General features: G+C 50.6%; 1 protein-coding gene across 1 annotated transcript; it reads right to left on the reverse strand.

Annotated features, from left to right (window-relative positions):
* Positions 1-32: 32 nt before the first annotated feature.
* On the reverse strand, positions 33-12,442 carry RTRAF (RNA transcription, translation and transport factor). The gene is made up of 8 exons (XM_075712024.1): positions 12,382-12,442; positions 10,394-10,518; positions 8,797-8,896; positions 7,487-7,573; positions 6,397-6,485; positions 4,810-4,878; positions 1,228-1,276; positions 33-513 (listed from the first exon to the last, which is right to left on the reverse strand). Exons 1-8 carry the CDS (start codon positions 12,440-12,442, stop codon positions 359-361), a joined length of 735 nt encoding a protein of 244 aa, XP_075568139.1. The 3' UTR covers positions 33-358.
* Positions 12,443-17,555: the final 5,113 nt, after the last annotated feature.

Raw genomic sequence — 17,555 nt, forward strand, 5'->3', positions numbered from 1 at the left:
AGGGTAGACTGTGGAAAAGCAGCAAGCAAGGCAGGAGCGAGCTGTTCATAGGGCAGGACCTCAGCAAAAGAGGAATCTGCAGGGCCTTTATGTAACACTCCCTTCTCAACACAAAGCCAAACACAATGAAAAAGAGTCATATTTGCCAACTCCGAGCTAATCAGAACAATTTGTCTATTTTCCCCAGCTTCATTTATTTAAAGAAAAATGATAATTCATTAGAAGTCAGAATTCAATTTCCTGTTTTCTTTCAAAACAGTAAAATAATACCATGTCAAACTGCATGCCAGAGTTGTACAGAGTTGTACGTAGTTCCTAATCGTACTAAGTACACAAGAGACTAAAAGCTTTTATCTGTTCATCTCCCGACTTTCCCCAGTCTGTGGTCCGTCTTGGGATCAGCAATAATTGCCTGAACTGCTACAATCGCTTCGTTAATTTTTGTTTGCAGCTCTCGGAGCTCCTCTATATGCAGCAGGCGGAGAATTTGGGCAGCTTCATTGAGAACAGCATCTGGGTGAGATGCAGAAAGAGAAATCGTTATCAAGCATTTTCATCTGACACAAAGGTCTTAAGAAAAGCCTAATGTCAACGCTCTGCACTTCATTCATGCTTGCGGTTTTCATACTTGAAATAGGAAACAACTTTCCCTGCTGCTAGGGAAGGACAGGGTGCTCCGCAAAACCTCGCTCAGCTTTCCTGCAGCCCTCGCAGTAATCCACAGCCAAGGCGGGTCAGTGCGAAGCATTCCAAGCAGTAATTTAGGTGTACACGGGGCAAAAGCGAAGCCAGACTAGCAGAGTCCCAGGTCATCTGGCTATCGTTTACAGGATAATCTATCGGATCATGCCAACTTGCACCGCCTCGGATTAGATTTGAGGTAAATGATGCAGCTAAAACAGAGGGAAGCAGCACAGAGGTCCTCTACTGGTAGAGGCAAGATTTACAACAGTAACGAGATGCATTCCTCCCGCTTGCGAGCGTGGCTGCCAATTAAAAGCTGTTATTTAAACATTACTCTGAAACAACATATTCCACAGCTAAGATTTATGCTTTTCTGTTCCAAAACAAAATGCTTAGGAGTGCTCATAAATAACAAGCTGGGAGGGAGCAATTCTTTCCACCACAGGCTTTTTTACTGTACACATTAACTACATACTTGACAGTAATATACTTAATCAGAGGCAAACATCACCATTTAAAAGTAACATTAAGAGACCTGCTTACCTCCGGTGTCAAAACCAAGAATGTGCTTTTCTAAAGCAACGGGCAAACCCTTTAAAAAGAAAAAAGCATGTTCAAATATAATTAGAAATGTCATTTTACGTGTTTGGAAAATAAAATCAAGTACCACAGCAGGCAACTCTGGAGGAGAGGACACTTGAGTTTGGCTTATACAGGCGTGCGTGACAACTTCAAAAAGTCATCGTGCCCGATTACACACGAGTGCCTTTGTGTCCCAAAGCATCAAACCCAGAGTATTAATAAAGAAAAATCTTCATGCTTAATAATCCCCCCCTACTTATCAAGCGAACCCCATTGGATACACGCTGCCCACATTCAATCCTTAAAAGGCTAACAACAGTACTGCGAGAGAACACCCAACCCAGCAACATCGCTACCCCGACAAACAAAAAGCACGCACAAACCGGGCTTGCTTCGAAACTATTGCCGCTAAGCAGCTGCCCGTTTTCAAAGCACTGGCTGATTTGCAAGAGTTGTAAAAATTTTCTGTAATCAAGCGAGTTTCTCAAGCACTGAGCTTGCAACCTCCATCAACATCCCCAGAAGCATTTTCTCAAGTGTTAAGCTTAGGAATAAAGCTAGACATTCCATTTTCTAAACACTTGCTCTATTAAGAGAGCACAAGGAAAAGTTTTATTAGTGGCCATTTGTAAGCATTGCTCGCTTTCCTTTACCCTCTCCAGCTGCAGAGGAGTGGTCATGCTAAACAATCACTACCATGTTTCATCATGCACAGAAAATTAGATTTAAACAAGGCAAATCTTAGAATTTGCTTTTACTACCTCTAACTTTTTTCAAGATCTGCCTGGGCACATTTGCCAAATGCCTTGCATTTGGCACAACAAAAACATTCGAGTTCAATACCATTCATTTCTACAATGATGGGGTTGTGAGCCTTCTAAACAGTGAGGATTTCTTTTAAAGGCTTTTATATACATGCAAAAGGATTCTGAGTTGATCAAAACACACACTAAATACAAAATGGTGACTGTGACTCATTAAGAGTTATCCCATTTTCAAAAAGTGGTTCTTTTCCACAGCCTTCACAATAAAATGGATGTTCAATTGCAATCTTAAAAATACTTCTCCATTGTTAAAATCTAACCTGCTTGTCGACAGGAATGCCGCTAATGCCACTTCAAACAGATTCTAGCAATATCCGATTTCATACGTATACGTTTTTTAAGAAATCAGGTTTATACTGAAGGCTGCAAAGACTTCATTGCCACTTCAGTGCCACTCAGAGCCACGCAAGCAGCAAAACGTTGATTCTTTTTGGCTGGCTTTCCCAAGCCCCATAGCCTGTAGCAGTGGTCTCGTGGCACCCACGGGGCTGTGCAGGCACCCACTGCTGCTACAACAAGCAGACACTCATTTGCACAGCAGCTTCAAACAGAGAAAGGAAGAGCACCTTTAAATCTAGAACAACTACACAGACTACTTCATTTCACAGCCTCACTGCCCAAAAAATTTCATTTAAAAATGCTGCACAAAACACTTGTAACAGGCCTGACCACCGCAGCCATCTCCCCTGTAACTGGAAGTGTCAACAGTAAAACTAGATTCCCTGGGAGTGGGAGGAAAAAAAAAAATTCCAGATTTCAGAGTAGGGGGAAAATGTACCCACTCTGTTGTGCTTTAAGCCAGGTATGAGCCTTCGGTAATGTCCTTAAAGTGACCCTGAAGGGCATTTGTTGTACTTGATCCTACCTAGGACACATTCATCAGGCAAGGAAAGCCCAGAAGGACAGCCTACGAGTCTGTCAGTATAAATCTGAATTCTGTCTAGACACTGAGTACATTCAATTCCCAGCCATTCAAAATATAATCTAAAAACTGTCATGTCTTATCTCGAAAACCGTACCGGGACAACCCAACAGGAGAAATCTCATTTTATGTAGTACATTTAAACCACAACCGCAACAGTGCAAGTGTCCTCGGCATAGTCCTCTGTATATCCTTCAGTCAGAGAACATTTCTGTATTTTATCTTTTCCCATTCTATCTTGATATTGTCAAGAACGCAGCTCATGACATTTTGTATATTAAGTCGTCTGCCATGCAGCAGTCAGACATTTATAACCTGTTTCCAGGAACAAGGCTCAATATACAGTGTCACTGGCTAGTATTTTGGCCATTAACAAGCCAGCCAAAATCAGAAGGGTTCCCCCCCCACCCTTCCTACCCTACAACCCAGCTATCCCCTCTGCTTTTAAGATATTTTCTTCATTCATCTGGTACATCACGACGTTGATGACTGCTGGCACAGATAAAGCAGTTTTCCTGCCTCCAACCCCCTGCCTTTTCTCTGCCCCACTTGAAATTTAGCATTCCTCATGAGAATACGCTCCCAGCGACACACATCACATTCAGTGACACAGCGACATTTCGACCTAAGACCTGAGGACGCTTTGAAGACCTATCGAATACGAACGATTCTTTGTCATGAAAAAAAAATTCACCGTTCCTCAAAGCAGCTAGTTCTGCCAAACACACAGAAAATCCCATTTTGATCCCTGCATGTCAGCTGTGCAGCTATGTAAACAACTAAAAGCAGCTTTTTATTAACATTAGTTATAGAACCTAAAATGACTACAGCGGTCTCAGCTGCTTTCGTATTTTTCTGCTCTTTTTACAGTTTTATGGCTCTACAAGACCAAAGCTTTGATTTGCTGTTCCAACGCTTCTGGCAATTACTGCACTGCAACTCCGAGCACCTGCAATTGCCACTTTGTAAACACAATAAGCAGTGTTATGATAATAAATAAAGCATGGACTGTTCTGAGCAGCTGCCAGAAAAGATGAATGGACTCGTGCTCTTTGAGCAGACCCAGTCACTTTAGCAGGGACACTTCTAAATGTGCAGCTGCAGGGCAAGAGAGGCTGCCTTCCCTGGCTGCGCCCAAGACCCAATGCCAGCAGCTGCTGCGCCAAATGCCGGAGAGAAGAGCTGGGGAACTGGGATGTTTAAGAAATGCCAATCTGAAAAACCGCAGCCATCCCCTGGAACATCTTACAAACAGACAGCTTGCAGTTAGAAAATAATTCTGCAAAATCTGAGGTTTAAGTGCAGAAGTTTCCTTCGCCATTTCTCTTTTTGGGGAAGGGCGGGAGGGAGGAGTTGGATGTCCAACATCCCATTCCTTAAGCACACGAGGTGTACGTACGAAGCAAAACACTCCATACAAGGAATGTTTCAACCCGTTTACGCAGCCAACACTGCCGATTCCAAGGAAAAGCCAGGGCATGCATTTCTTCTCATACTGTAGGCCTGCTGCGCTGAACAGTAAGGGTAATCCCCTAGCAAATATGAAGACAGAACAGCTCTTTACATGATATATCATGCAGGTACATATATTGGTAGTCAACCGAAACAAAACCAGCTTAGTACACTCTCCATAATCCCCTGGGTCTTTCAGAATTAGGATGGCAAAGATAAAGCAAGTTTCTACCACCCGCCTAATTGAAGTATTTAAACAGAACGGGTTTTGACCGAGATGGCAGACATTTACACCTGCACTTATAATAATAATTAACACTCGACTCATGCACCATCTATACAAACCTCCTTGGACTGATTGGCCTTTGCTATGGCGTCCTGTGTCAAGCGCTCTTGAACCAAAATGCGAATTGCCTAGGAAAAAACATTTAAAGGCGAGAGTAATTAATTTATGTCTTGATGCATTTCTCAGCGATTCCAAGGGAAAAGGAGCCAACGTTGTAACCTAGCAGAACCTCAAACCCACCGTTACGCAAAAGACGTTTTGGAAAACTCTTTCAGACCTTAAACCTCTTCAAATAGCACTATTCTTTGCAAGTAGTGCCTTACGCAGGTGTAGTCTCTTTGGCTGTGGGAAGGCAGCTTAACCAGAAGAAACAAGGACATTACACCATTAATTTCAGCCACTACTGGGCCAGAAACTGCACAGTACTAGGAAGAGTCAAGAAAGCTTGCTGTTTCCAGAACGAGCTGATGGCAATCCCAAAGCAGCAGCACCATTTTTCTTTTTTTGAGATCACACACCTTTAATGCTGCAGCAATACAGCTTCTTCAGGAAGGAAATCCTGCTACCAGCATCTTTTAGTAGGTGCTGAACCATCTTCCGTATGCAGAGAAACCTGGAGCGAGGCTACCCACCCAGGTTTTAAAAAGGACTGAGAGCAGAAAGGAATTATTTTTAGACACAGGAACAAGAACAGCCTTGATTTTAACAATCCTGCTGCTCATCTGTTTTTACTGGCTCCAGTACACAGCACGAAATCGTATCAGAGCTATCAGTTACCGATACCTACAGCTGTAAATGCCTCTAAAAATAACTGAAGGAATACCATGCAGGCAGACTTCCACCAGAAAGAACTGGGTCTGTCAAACACATTCCTCAGACTTTCCCTGATGATTAGCCAAATGTGACAGAAGCAGTCTTACTGCTTCATGTTTCTCCCCCAAGATTTCTTCTGGTTTTGGTCATGATTAAAGTTGAGATCATACTAGAAAGTTGCCACTGAATACTTCTAGAAATCTTTCTAACTGAAGGGATTAGCCTTAGATTAGCCTTAGAACAAAAAATTAGAACAAAAAAAAGAGTGATTTGATGAGGAGTTGAACTTTACATTCCAGCAGTGAAACCAGACCTTGTATAAGACAATTTTGAATGCCTTTTGCATTAGAAAAAGGACATCCAACTGTGTTCCATAGATGCGTTCTGATCAACTTGCCAGATTTAAATTAATAAAATGAGACTCCTTTGCATCGCTCAGCCTCTATGTTTTTGACATTTCTCTTTTAATTTCTAGCACCAGAACACAATCTTCTCCTTTTGAGTATGTTCCTCAATATTTCTGAGGTTCATTAAAAACCCCACATAAAACAGTACTTCAGCTAACCTAGAGAACTTCAAACTCTGAACAACAGTTCTCAGTGTTGAAATTCCAGGAACTCAGCTACAACTGAACTATTTACCAAGATAATTATCCTTGCATTCATTTCCACAACTTATATTCCGTGGTCTTATCCGCTTTAAAATGCACATACAGGATGAGTTTTATTTTCTGTTTGTGCCTAAAAAGTACCTGTGCACCAGAAGCTATCAGAGACGTACCAGCCACTGGGGAAAAGAAGGAAGAAAGGAGGTCTGAAAACTGTGAAACCCACCTTAAGCATTACCAAGTAATCATCATGTCGTTGAATTTGAAGCAGATTAGCTAAAGCCATCACTCCAGCCTTGAAATCAGGATTATTCACTGTAAAAATAATCATCATCATTAGAAACATATGCTGGTTTAACTAGCTCCAGAAGACAGAACTGGCTTCCTGACTCCACGGTATCGGATTGCTCTCAAGGATGGGCAAGGCCACGGACACACAGCAGTGAGCAACCACTGAGCCCGGCTACAAAGCAATCAAAGCGCACGCTAGGCTTCGTAACTAGGTTGCAGAACATCATCCAAGCACAAACAGCATTGTTGTCAATGCCAAATGCATTGCATATGTCCTACCGCACAGGAAACCAGCGTTAAGTCTTTGAAAATAAAGCCAATTACATGAAGGTATTCTCTTTCATAAATCTTTTCTACCACTGCAGAGCAGAACTGTGCCTTTTCAAATTGGTAGGACCAATTCCTAGCTGTCTGTTTGTAGAAGGAGCAATGGGAGTGACTTGGGGGATTTAGGGCTAATTTTAGTAGCTATTTTCCACCACTTCCATTTATTGTGAACGTGCCTAGCAGCTCAGAAAAATTACAATGATGAGAGAGGTACAGCTGGGGAAGACTGAGCCAGCATTGAAGTAAACAGTCTGCCACCATGTTTCCTTAGCCTTTTTTTTTTTCTTTAAAGATATGTTAAGAGTCTGTAGTCAAAACGTATCTTGCTATTTCACCCTAACCCACAGCAAGTACTCCCCTCTGCCCTTCCCCTTTTTCCCCAACAGGAAAAGCTCTGCATCGGTGCACACCCAGACACCTGGGATTCACGTGGAGCAGTTCCTCTTTCCTCTAGTAGGAAGGCAGATAAGTGCAAACAACTCAAAGTAACTCTCAATACGCTGTTCACAGAGAGGCAGTTTGAGCCAGCAGTAAAAGAATATATGAACCCTGCATTTCTAAAACTTCAAAACAGGGCTTTAAAATGTTAAATGTATCACAGGACTCTAACAACTCAAAATCCAAAGCACATCACGCAGGCCATGGAACCCATTCATTCACGTACGATGCATCTGTACAGGAGGTTGCTGCCCACTTACCATCCAAGTTAATCAGCGGTTCTGCATTTTTTGCTGTATTGTCAGTATTTTTAGCACCATCGGGGGTAGAATCCTTGTACTTATCAGCTGTTAAATTAAGAAGCAAATACGAACAACATTAGAGCTACTGACAAAAATAACTAGTTACAAGTTTAGCACCAAGCTGCAGTTTGCGATAGCTGTGCTTTTGGGGTGTGGTAATTGTTCAAGAGCCTCTGGATTTACACGCCGATGTTTTGGAGCTCCCTGTTAAGGTCCCCAAAGGCTGCCGTTCTAGCCAGCTACCCTAACAGCTCCCATCTGCAGAGAGCGTATGTGCTCTCCGAGAGCAGCATCAGAGCATGCTGCACACTCACGTAGGGTATTACGCTCCTGATGAAGGCTCTGAAGGCTCTTCCTCCAGCCTTCACCTCAGAAGGCTGAACAAGCCGCACCTTACAGTTCTACTTTTAAAAATCCATCCATTCAACTAGTGCTGGCCCTTTGCCTCAATCAGCAGCACAGGTAGGGCTCAAGAACTACAGATTGAAGTTGGTTCTGATCAGCGAGTGCAACGTTTCCAGTGAAGGCCTTGCTGCAGCGTTCATCTGCAACGCACACAGGGGGTTTTCAAGCCTTTTGAGGATGGGACCTCCTGGTTCCTCCATCTTCATGTACCCCCGAGTCACAGGCAGCTTGCTTTCTCCAGCGTGAGGGACTGAGAACCAGCTCTACAGATTGCAAGTATTTATATCCCATCCTTGTCTTGGGCAGAGCTCAGCCCTGCAGGACTTAAAGGTAATGGAAAACAGTACTTTGGCTATTATTATGTTTGCTACCCGTAATTACACTTGGATCTGCACTCTCACTACAAGGAAATGAAACTGCTGCTGACTGTTGAGATTTAACTTAACTTTTTCATAACCCTGCCCCAGTTCCCAAGGGTTCGGGATCTACTCCCTGTGAAACAAGAGTCTAAGAATAACTTATTTGAATAAATGCAGTACTAAAGAAAATGCATTTAATACACTTTAGAGTAAGTTCTCACAAAGGCAATCCCACAGGGAGAAGGGTATAAATATATACAATGGGTTTTGCTATATCCAGAAATGAAGTAATAAATGCAAGTATGCCACTGCACTGTCCCATGGGAGCTGAAGAGAAACAGTTCACATCTGAATATGGGGCAAAACCAAGCAGATGAAATTTCTTTTTTTTAAAAAACCAATACGTACTTTTGACATAGTCTTAATTTGATGAATACTTCATAAAATTAAATGGAAAACCACATTTCCCTACCATTTTGAAGTATTAAATATATTCACCCATACCGTTATCTCCGTACTCAAGCCTAACCGCTAAGCCGAGAAGCCAGTCCACCGTTTCTTGTCGCTCTTGCATTTTGAAAGGACAGTTTACATCTTTCATATACTGCGGAGCAGACAGAGGAGAACACAAATAGATGTTATTGACCTGTATGAATTAGCTAGGAGCACAGAACTGTTTTGTAAACAGTCACTTTCCCACAGACCCTACAGTTGTTAGAAAATAGTTATTAACAAGCAGCATCATTGTCCTGCCACGGCACCTGATCCATTCGAGACGTTTTAGAGCACTCCAATCCACTGCTAACTCGAGTCTGCCATTTAGTAACAGCACCTGCTTTTTAATGAACGTTATTCTTGTTATTCACTGTCAGACTGCAACCAAAGCAACCAAAATACCCCTTTCTTTGCTCTCTGTTCATATTGTACAGCAGCAAAAACTTCCCACCTAAAGCAGGGAGGAAGAATGATACTACCTGAGGCTTTCACAATACTGATATCAGAAGATTCCAAGGGGCAGCAGAAGTAATTTTCTCTTCCTTAGGGATTGCGTACAAGAGAGGATAAAACGTGGCTGGGACACCGTCTCTGCTCTTCTGAAGCCAGAACACAGGACCAAGCCCAACCTGCTGCCCAGACTCCCAAAGCCCAGACCACAGTGTCATTCTGCTGTTCCCCTTTGCTGGAGGGAGAGAAGTGCCACGCAGCCTCTACGCCGGCCGCAGCAGCAAGGAGGGAAAGGGCACCGGGGCTGGAGAGCACCAGCAGGCAGGGCTCCCCAGCAGGCATGCAGGGAAGGAGAGTCTGGCCAAGCCAAGAAAGACAGCACCGATACCACAACAGCACCAGCTGCCAGCAGTTCTAATATCACATACATTTATGTACATGATATTAGAATGCTTTAGGCTGCCTCCTGCAAAGCACGAGCACTGCAACTCCAATCCTCCTCAGCATCGAGCAAGGCAAGCGGCTCCAGGTGGGGAGAAAAAGTGAGATGAATGGGCACTGAGCATTACGGAGCAGCATTTTCAGCTCCTCACAGGGTTGTTTTGAGAGAAAGGACATAGTAACCAAGCGGGAAAGCTCAGCAGCCCCATGGTGGCTCAAAATGCTCACAAGCACACAGGAGATCACTCACAAAACGATGGCTGCTTGCCATGCTTTGCGCCAGCAGTGGAAAATCATCTCTCTGACATAACAAGAGCTGCAGCAGCTTCCTTCCACACGCTTGCAAAGCCTATGAGTGCATTAGCCTAATCCATTTTCCTTTTGCTACATAAGAATCGTTAATGCAGAAAAAGCTGTTTATTTGTAGTCCGTTTTCTTTCTCCTTCAAAAGCTGAATGACATCAGGCAAGAAACAGATTAGGATGGACACCACCTATTGCAACAACACAGCTGAGTGGAAATCGTGTACAAAAACTTCTACCATCTTAAAAACTCCTACAGTTCAGCTTCAACAATACATTTAAATTCCTAGAAATGTATTCAGAGACAGGACAAATATTCAGAGTAATTTACATTCAACAACTACAGCAGCTATTAATCGTCATTTACAATAAGACATCTTTATTATTTAAAACGGTTTGAAACAACAAAATACCTTTTCAAAAGATTTGGGCCAGTCATCGCTGTGTATGTTTCTTAAATTCCCTCGGTCTTCAATCTTGTAATGTCTGATTTTCTGGTCTTCAAGCCAGACAATAAAATTTCTGAATTCTGTTTCATCTGTTGGGAGAAGGAAACAAAGCAAGAATTAACCAGTATCTTAAGGGCAAAAACAAGCCCTTAAGTTTTGACCTAATTCATACAAATACCGGTGCCCCCATGCACTTTCATATTTTACCATAAATACAGACACTTCTAGCACTAAAGTCATGAGTTCCAGGATAACCTCTCACCAAAACTCAACACTGAGTGCTTTTCATTTTTCACATCACTTCAAATTGGCCTTGCTTGACTGACTACACTGAAAGGCACTAAACAACAGGTTGTTTTTATTTGGAATATAGTTATAACTTATTCAGCAAAAAAGGCAAAGTGAACCAACAATAGAGAAATTCAGTTCCTAACCCTGTTATCCGGACAAACGCATTACATGTAGCAGTAACCCCCGTCTCTTCCAAAGAGCAACGCACACAACTCGTGACTGTGTAGAGACATTTTTTCCTTCACTGTTGACTCAACTTTTCTTGGTTGTTGACCCAACATCTCATTATTTGGGAGCTGGAATTCCACAATAAAAGACTGTGGTCCAAACACAGATATTTGTACTGGACAAAGCAATTAGCCTGCACCTGCGCTTCAGTGACAGAATTCACTTCTGGACAGAGCAGAGCACAGCTCTGGGGTATCACCAGCCCCTCAAAGAACAGCTGTGATATTCTGGCATTGGATGAGCTTTAATATCCCGAGTTAATGAATTTAACATCCTCCTGCATCTCAGAGTGGGGTAAGCACACCCTTTTTCCCCCGTCAGGGACAAGAATGATACTTCTGCTTCTCAAAAGTGTCTTCTAAGCGATATAAGTGCCTTACTTCTATTGAATGTAAGAAACAGAGACATGGTCACAAGACATGCAAAGGAAAGCTTTCAGTAAGACCTTTTAAAACTTCTACAGTGACAAAAGGAACCTGAAAGGGGGGGGCGGGAAAAAGAAATGTTAACCATAAGGAACTTAAGACCCACAACAAAAGAAAATGCCAGTACACGTCTCTTGAAAGAGAAGCAAGTCTACCAGAAGCACTGAAGGGAAGACAACCTATTAAACAGATGACCTGAAGATCAGAATTGATCGCCCTGGATAAATACATTTGTTACAGCACCCTTTCAAGCAAGAAAAAAAGCGAAGCGTTGCAAAAATCAAGCATCGAAGCATTGGTATGTGTTGGTGTGTTACAGAATAGGTCTAGTCATGTCGCTGTGTATTACAGAATAGGTCTAGTCATGTCACTAGCCTGCTCTTAATCACCACAGATCACTCTTGTTCACCACGCTGTCTCTGCCTTGCTCCGTGTACAGGACACGCCAGGCTCCGGGCTCACACAGCAGCTGAGGGTGTTTTCCGTGGCACGCGTGGCTCCTGTCCCTCGCAGCACCGAAGCCAAAACTCTTCACGGGAGGAGGCCGAGAACAGCAGCAACACTGTCTACCCCTGGATCGCGCCTCTGCCTTCACCCTGTTCCTAACCAACGCTCAAAAAGCCCCCCCAAACCCAGCGAACCACGCACAACCACTGCAATGCCTGGGGGGGTCCCGGTTTTCCTGGTGGAAACTCAGGATTTTCCCCTCGATACTGTGCTGGAGCTAAAACTGCGAGGCCAGAGAGCTGCACTAACGCTCAGAGCCCAGCACAACCTTCCTGGCCTTCCCTCCTCGCCCGGGAGACACGGGAACACCGCGGGGGTGAAGGCGGGATCTTTCCGAAGCGCTGAGGCGAGGGGATGGCAATGGGAAGGCCGAGCCGCCCCGGCTTCGGAGAGAGGCCCTGAGGCGGGGCGGGGGCAAGGCCGGCGGCGCCTGAGGAGAGCGGCGGGAAGGCCGACGGGAGGGGAAAGCGGCCGTGCCGCGGCCCCACCGCAGCCCCTCACCCCTGCAGTTGAAGCCGGCCGGGTTGTGGTAGTCGAGCGCCGAGAGCTTGCGGCGGAACATGGCGCCGGTGCCGCCGGCGGCGCCTCCGCTGACGGCCGGGCCCAGCCGCTCGCCCTGCTCAGGCCGAGCCGACGCGCCGGACGGGAAGGACCACCCCCTGCCCCGCTCTCTGCTCGCCCATTGGCCAGCGCACGCCGAACGGCAGCTCCCGCTACCAATCAGAGGGCGGAGTGGACTGCCGGGAAGGGAAGCGGCCCTTCGGCCAGCTTTATTGACACGGCGGCGGGCGGACAGGACAGGGGCGGGGCCAGGTCCGGGGCGGGGCCTAGGGCAGGCTGGGGGCGGGGCCTAGGGCAGGCTGGGGAGCTGTGGGGCGGGCACTGGGGGGCACTGGGCTGTACTGGGGAGCACTGGGGAGCATTGAGCTATACTGGGCGGCACTGCGGAGCACTGGGCTGCACGTGCTGTACTGGGGAGCACTGGGATGTACTGGGGAGCACTGGGCAGCGCTGGGGTGCACTGGTCAGCACTGAGCTGTACTGGGGAGCACTGGGCAGCGCTGAGCTGTACTGGGGAGCACTGGGCTGCACTGTGCTGTACTGGGGAGCACTGGGCTGTACTGGGGAGCACTGGGCAGCGCTGGGGTGCACTGGGCAGCACTGGGCTGTACTGGGGAGCACTGGGCAGCGCTGGGCTGTACTGGGGAGCACTGGGCTGTACAGGGCTGCACTGGGGAGTGCTGGGGAGCACTGGGCTGTACTGGGGAGCACCGGGCTGTACTGGGGAGCAGTGGGCTGTACAGGGCTGCACTGTGCTGTACTGGGGAGCACTGGGCAGCGCTGGGGTGCACTGGGCAGCACTGAGCTGTACTGGGGAGCACTGGGCTGTACTGGGGAGCACTGGCAAGCGCTGAGCTGTACTGGGGAGCACTGGGCTGCACTGTGCTGTACTGGGGAGCAGTGGGCTGTACTGGGGAGCACTGGGCAGCGCTGGGCTGTACTGGGGAGCAGTGGGCTGTATAGGGCTGCACTGGGGAGTGCTGGGGAGCACTGGGGAGCACTGGGCTGTACTGGGGAGCAGTGGGCTGCACTGGGGAGCAGTGGGCTGTACAGGGCTGCACTGTGCTGTACTGGGGAGCACTGGGCAGCGCTGGGGTGCACTGGGCAGCACTGAGCTGTACTGGGGAGCCATGGGGAGCACTGGGCTGTACTGGGGAGCAGTGGGCTGTACTGGGGAGCACTGGGCAGCGCTGAGCTGTACTGGGGAGCACTGGGCTGCACTGTGCTGTACTGGGGAGCACTGGGCTGTACTGGGGAGCACTGGGCAGCGCTGGGGTGCACTGGGGAGCAGTGGGCTGTACTGGGGAGCACTGGGCAGCGCTGGGCTGTACTGGGGAGCAGTGGGCTGTACAGGGCTGCACTGGGGAGTGCTGGGGAGCACTGGGGAGCACTGGGCTGTACTGGGGAGCACCGGGCTGTACTGGGGAGCAGTGGGCTGTACAGGGCTGCACTGTGCTGTACTGGGGAGCACTGGGCAGCGCTGGGGTGCACTGGGCAGCACTGAGCTGTACTGGGCTGTACTGGGGAGCAGTGGGCTGTACTGGGGAGCACTGGGCTGTACTGGGGAGCACTGGCAAGCGCTGAGCTGTACTGGGGAGCACTGGGCTGCACTGTGCTGTACTGGGGAGCACTGGGCTGTACTGGGGAGCACTGGGCAGCGCTGGGCTGTACTGGGGAGCAGTGGGCTGTATAGGGCTGCACTGGGGAGTGCTGGGGAGCACTGGGGAGCACTGGGCTGTACTGGGGAGCAGTGGGCTGCACTGGGGAGCAGTGGGCTGTACAGGGCTGCACTGTGCTGTACTGGGGAGCACTGGGCAGCGCTGGGGTGCACTGGGCAGCACTGAGCTGTACTGGGCTGTACTGGGGAGCAGTGGGCTGTACTGGGGAGCACTGGGCTGTACTGGGGAGCACTGGCAAGCGCTGAGCTGTACTGGGGAGCACTGGGCTGCACTGGGCTGTACTGGGGAGCAGTGGGCTGTACTGGGGAGCACTGGGCAGCGCTGGGCTGTACTGGGGAGCAGTGGGCTGTATAGGGCTGCACTGGGGAGTGCTGGGGAGCACTGGGGAGCACTGGGCTGTACTGGGGAGCAGTGGGCTGCACTGGGGAGCAGTGGGCTGTACAGGGCTGCACTGTGCTGTACTGGGGAGCACTGGGCAGCGCTGGGGTGCACTGGGCAGCACTGAGCTGTACTGGGGAGCCATGGGGAGCACTGGGCTGTACTGGGGAGCAGTGGGCTGTACTGGGGAGCACTGGGCAGCGCTGAGCTGTACTGGGGAGCACTGGGCTGCACTGTGCTGTACTGGGGAGCACTGGGCTGTACTGGGGAGCACTGGGCAGCGCTGGGGTGCACTGGGGAGCAGTGGGCTGTACTGGGGAGCACTGGGCAGCGCTGGGCTGTACTGGGGAGCAGTGGGCTGTACAGGGCTGCACTGGGGAGTGCTGGGGAGCACTGGGGAGCACTGGGCTGTACTGGGGAGCACCGGGCTGTACTGGGGAGCAGTGGGCTGTACAGGGCTGCACTGTGCTGTACTGGGGAGCACTGGGCAGCGCTGGGGTGCACTGGGGAGCACTGAGCTGTACTGGGCAGCACTGGGGAGCACTGGGCTGTACTGGGGAGCACTGGGCTGTACTGGGGAGCACTGGCAAGCGCTGAGCTGTACTGGGGAGCACTGTGCTGTACTGGGGAGCACTGGGCTGTACTGGGGAGCACTGGGCAGCGCTGGGGTGCACTGGTCAGCACTGAGCTGTACTGGGGAGCACTGGGCAGCGCTGAGCTGTACTGGGGAGCACTGGGCTGCACTGTGCTGTACTGGGGAGCACTGGGCTGTACTGGGGAGCACTGGGCAGCGCTGGGGTGCACTGGGGAGCACTGGGCTGTACAGGGCTGCACTGGGGAGTGCTGGGGAGCACTGGGCTGTACTGGGGAGCACCGGGCTGTACTGGGGAGCAGTGGGCTGTACAGGGCTGCACTGTGCTGTACTGGGGAGCACTGGGCAGCGCTGGGGTGCACTGGGCAGCACTGAGCTGTACTGGGCTGTACTGGGGAGCACTGGGCTGTACTGGGGAGCACTGGCAAGCGCTGAGCTGTACTGGGGAGCACTGGGCTGCACTGTGCTGTACTGGGGAGCAGTGGGCTGTACTGGGGAGCACTGGGCAGCGCTGGGCTGTACTGGGGAGCAGTGGGCTGTATAGGGCTGCACTGGGGAGTGCTGGGGAGCACTGGGGAGCACTGGGCTGTACTGGGGAGCAGTGGGCTGCACTGGGGAGCAGTGGGCTGTACAGGGCTGCACTGTGCTGTACTGGGGAGCACTGGGCAGCGCTGGGGTGCACTGGGCAGCACTGAGCTGTACTGGGGAGCCATGGGGAGCACTGGGCTGTACTGGGGAGCAGTGGGCTGTACTGGGGAGCACTGGGCAGCGCTGAGCTGTACTGGGGAGCACTGGGCTGCACTGTGCTGTACTGGGGAGCACTGGGCTGTACTGGGGAGCACTGGGCAGCGCTGGGGTGCACTGGGGAGCAGTGGGCTGTACTGGGGAGCACTGGGCAGCGCTGGGCTGTACTGGGGAGCAGTGGGCTGTACAGGGCTGCACTGGGGAGTGCTGGGGAGCACTGGGGAGCAGTGGGCTGTACTGGGGAGCACCGGGCTGTACTGGGGAGCAGTGGGCTGTACAGGGCTGCACTGTGCTGTACTGGGGAGCACTGGGCAGCGCTGGGGTGCACTGGGGAGCACTGAGCTGTACTGGGGAGCACTGGGCTGTACTGGGGAGCAGTGGGCTGTACTGGGGAGCACTGGGCAGCACTGAGCTGTACTGGGGAGCACTGGGCTGTACAGGGCTGCACTGGGGAGCAGTGGGCTGTACAGGGCTGCACTGTGCTGTACTGGGGAGCACTGGGCTGTACAGGGCTGCACTGGGGAGCAGTGGGCTGTACAGGGCTGTACTGGGCAGCACTGGCGAGCACTGGGCAGCACTGAGCTGTACTGGGGAGCACTGTGCTGTACTGGGCAGCACTGGGCTGCACTGGGCTGTACTGGGGAGCAGTGGGCTGTACAGGGCTGCACTGTGCTGTACTGGGGAGCACTGGGCAGCGCTGGGGTGCACTGGGCAGCACTGAGCTGTACTGGGGAGCACTGGGCAGCACTGAGCTGTACTGGGGAGCACTGGGCTGTACTTGGGAGCACTGGGCAGCGCTGGGCTGTACTGGGGAGCAGTGGGCTGTACAGGGCTGCACTGGGGAGTGCTGGGGAGTGCTGGGGAGCACTGGGGAGCACTGGGCTGTACTGGGGAGCAGTGGGCTGCACTGGGCTGTACTGGGGAGCAGTGGGCTGTACAGGGCTGCACTGTGCTGTACTGGGGAGCACTGGGCAGCGCTGGGGTGCACTGGGCAGCACTGAGCTGTACTGGGGAGCACTGGGGAGCACCGGGCTGCACTGGGCTGTACTGGGGAGCAGTGGGCTGTACAGGGCTGCACTGTGCTGTACTGGGGAGCACTGGCAGCACTGAGCTGTACTGGGGAGCACCGGGCTGCACTGGGCTGTACTGGGGAGCAGTGGGCTGTACAGGGCTGCACTGTGCTGTACTGGGGAGCACTGGGCAGCGCTGGGGTGCACTGGGCAGCACTGAGCTGTACTGGGGAGCACCGGGCTGCACTGGGCTGTACTGGGGAGCAGTGGGCTGTACAGGGCTGCACTGGGGAGTGCTGGGGAGCACTGGGCAGCACTGAGCTGTACTGGGCAGCACTGGGCTGCACTGGGCTGTACTGGGGAGCATTGAGCTGTACTGGCGAGCACTGGGCTGCAGTGGAGAGCACTGGGCAGCACTGGGGAGCACTGGGCTGTACTGGGCAGCGCTAGGGAGCATTGACCTGTACTGTGGAGCACTGCTCTGTACTGGGGGGCACTGGGCAGCACTGGGGAGCACTGCGCTGTACTGGGGAGCACTGGGCAGCATGGAGCTGTATTGGGCAGTGCTGGGAACACTGGGCTGTACTGGGGAGTACCGTGGCAGCCCCACAGCACTGCCCAGCGCTGCACATCTGGCGGGGGCGCAGGCCCCCCAATGCCCTCTGCACCCCATATCTGCCCCACAGCCAGCACCGGCGGGGCAGAGGGGCC

Source organism: Pelecanus crispus, chromosome 6 (genome assembly GCF_030463565.1).
Source record: "Pelecanus crispus isolate bPelCri1 chromosome 6, bPelCri1.pri, whole genome shotgun sequence".
NCBI lineage: Eukaryota > Metazoa > Chordata > Aves > Pelecaniformes > Pelecanidae > Pelecanus > Pelecanus crispus.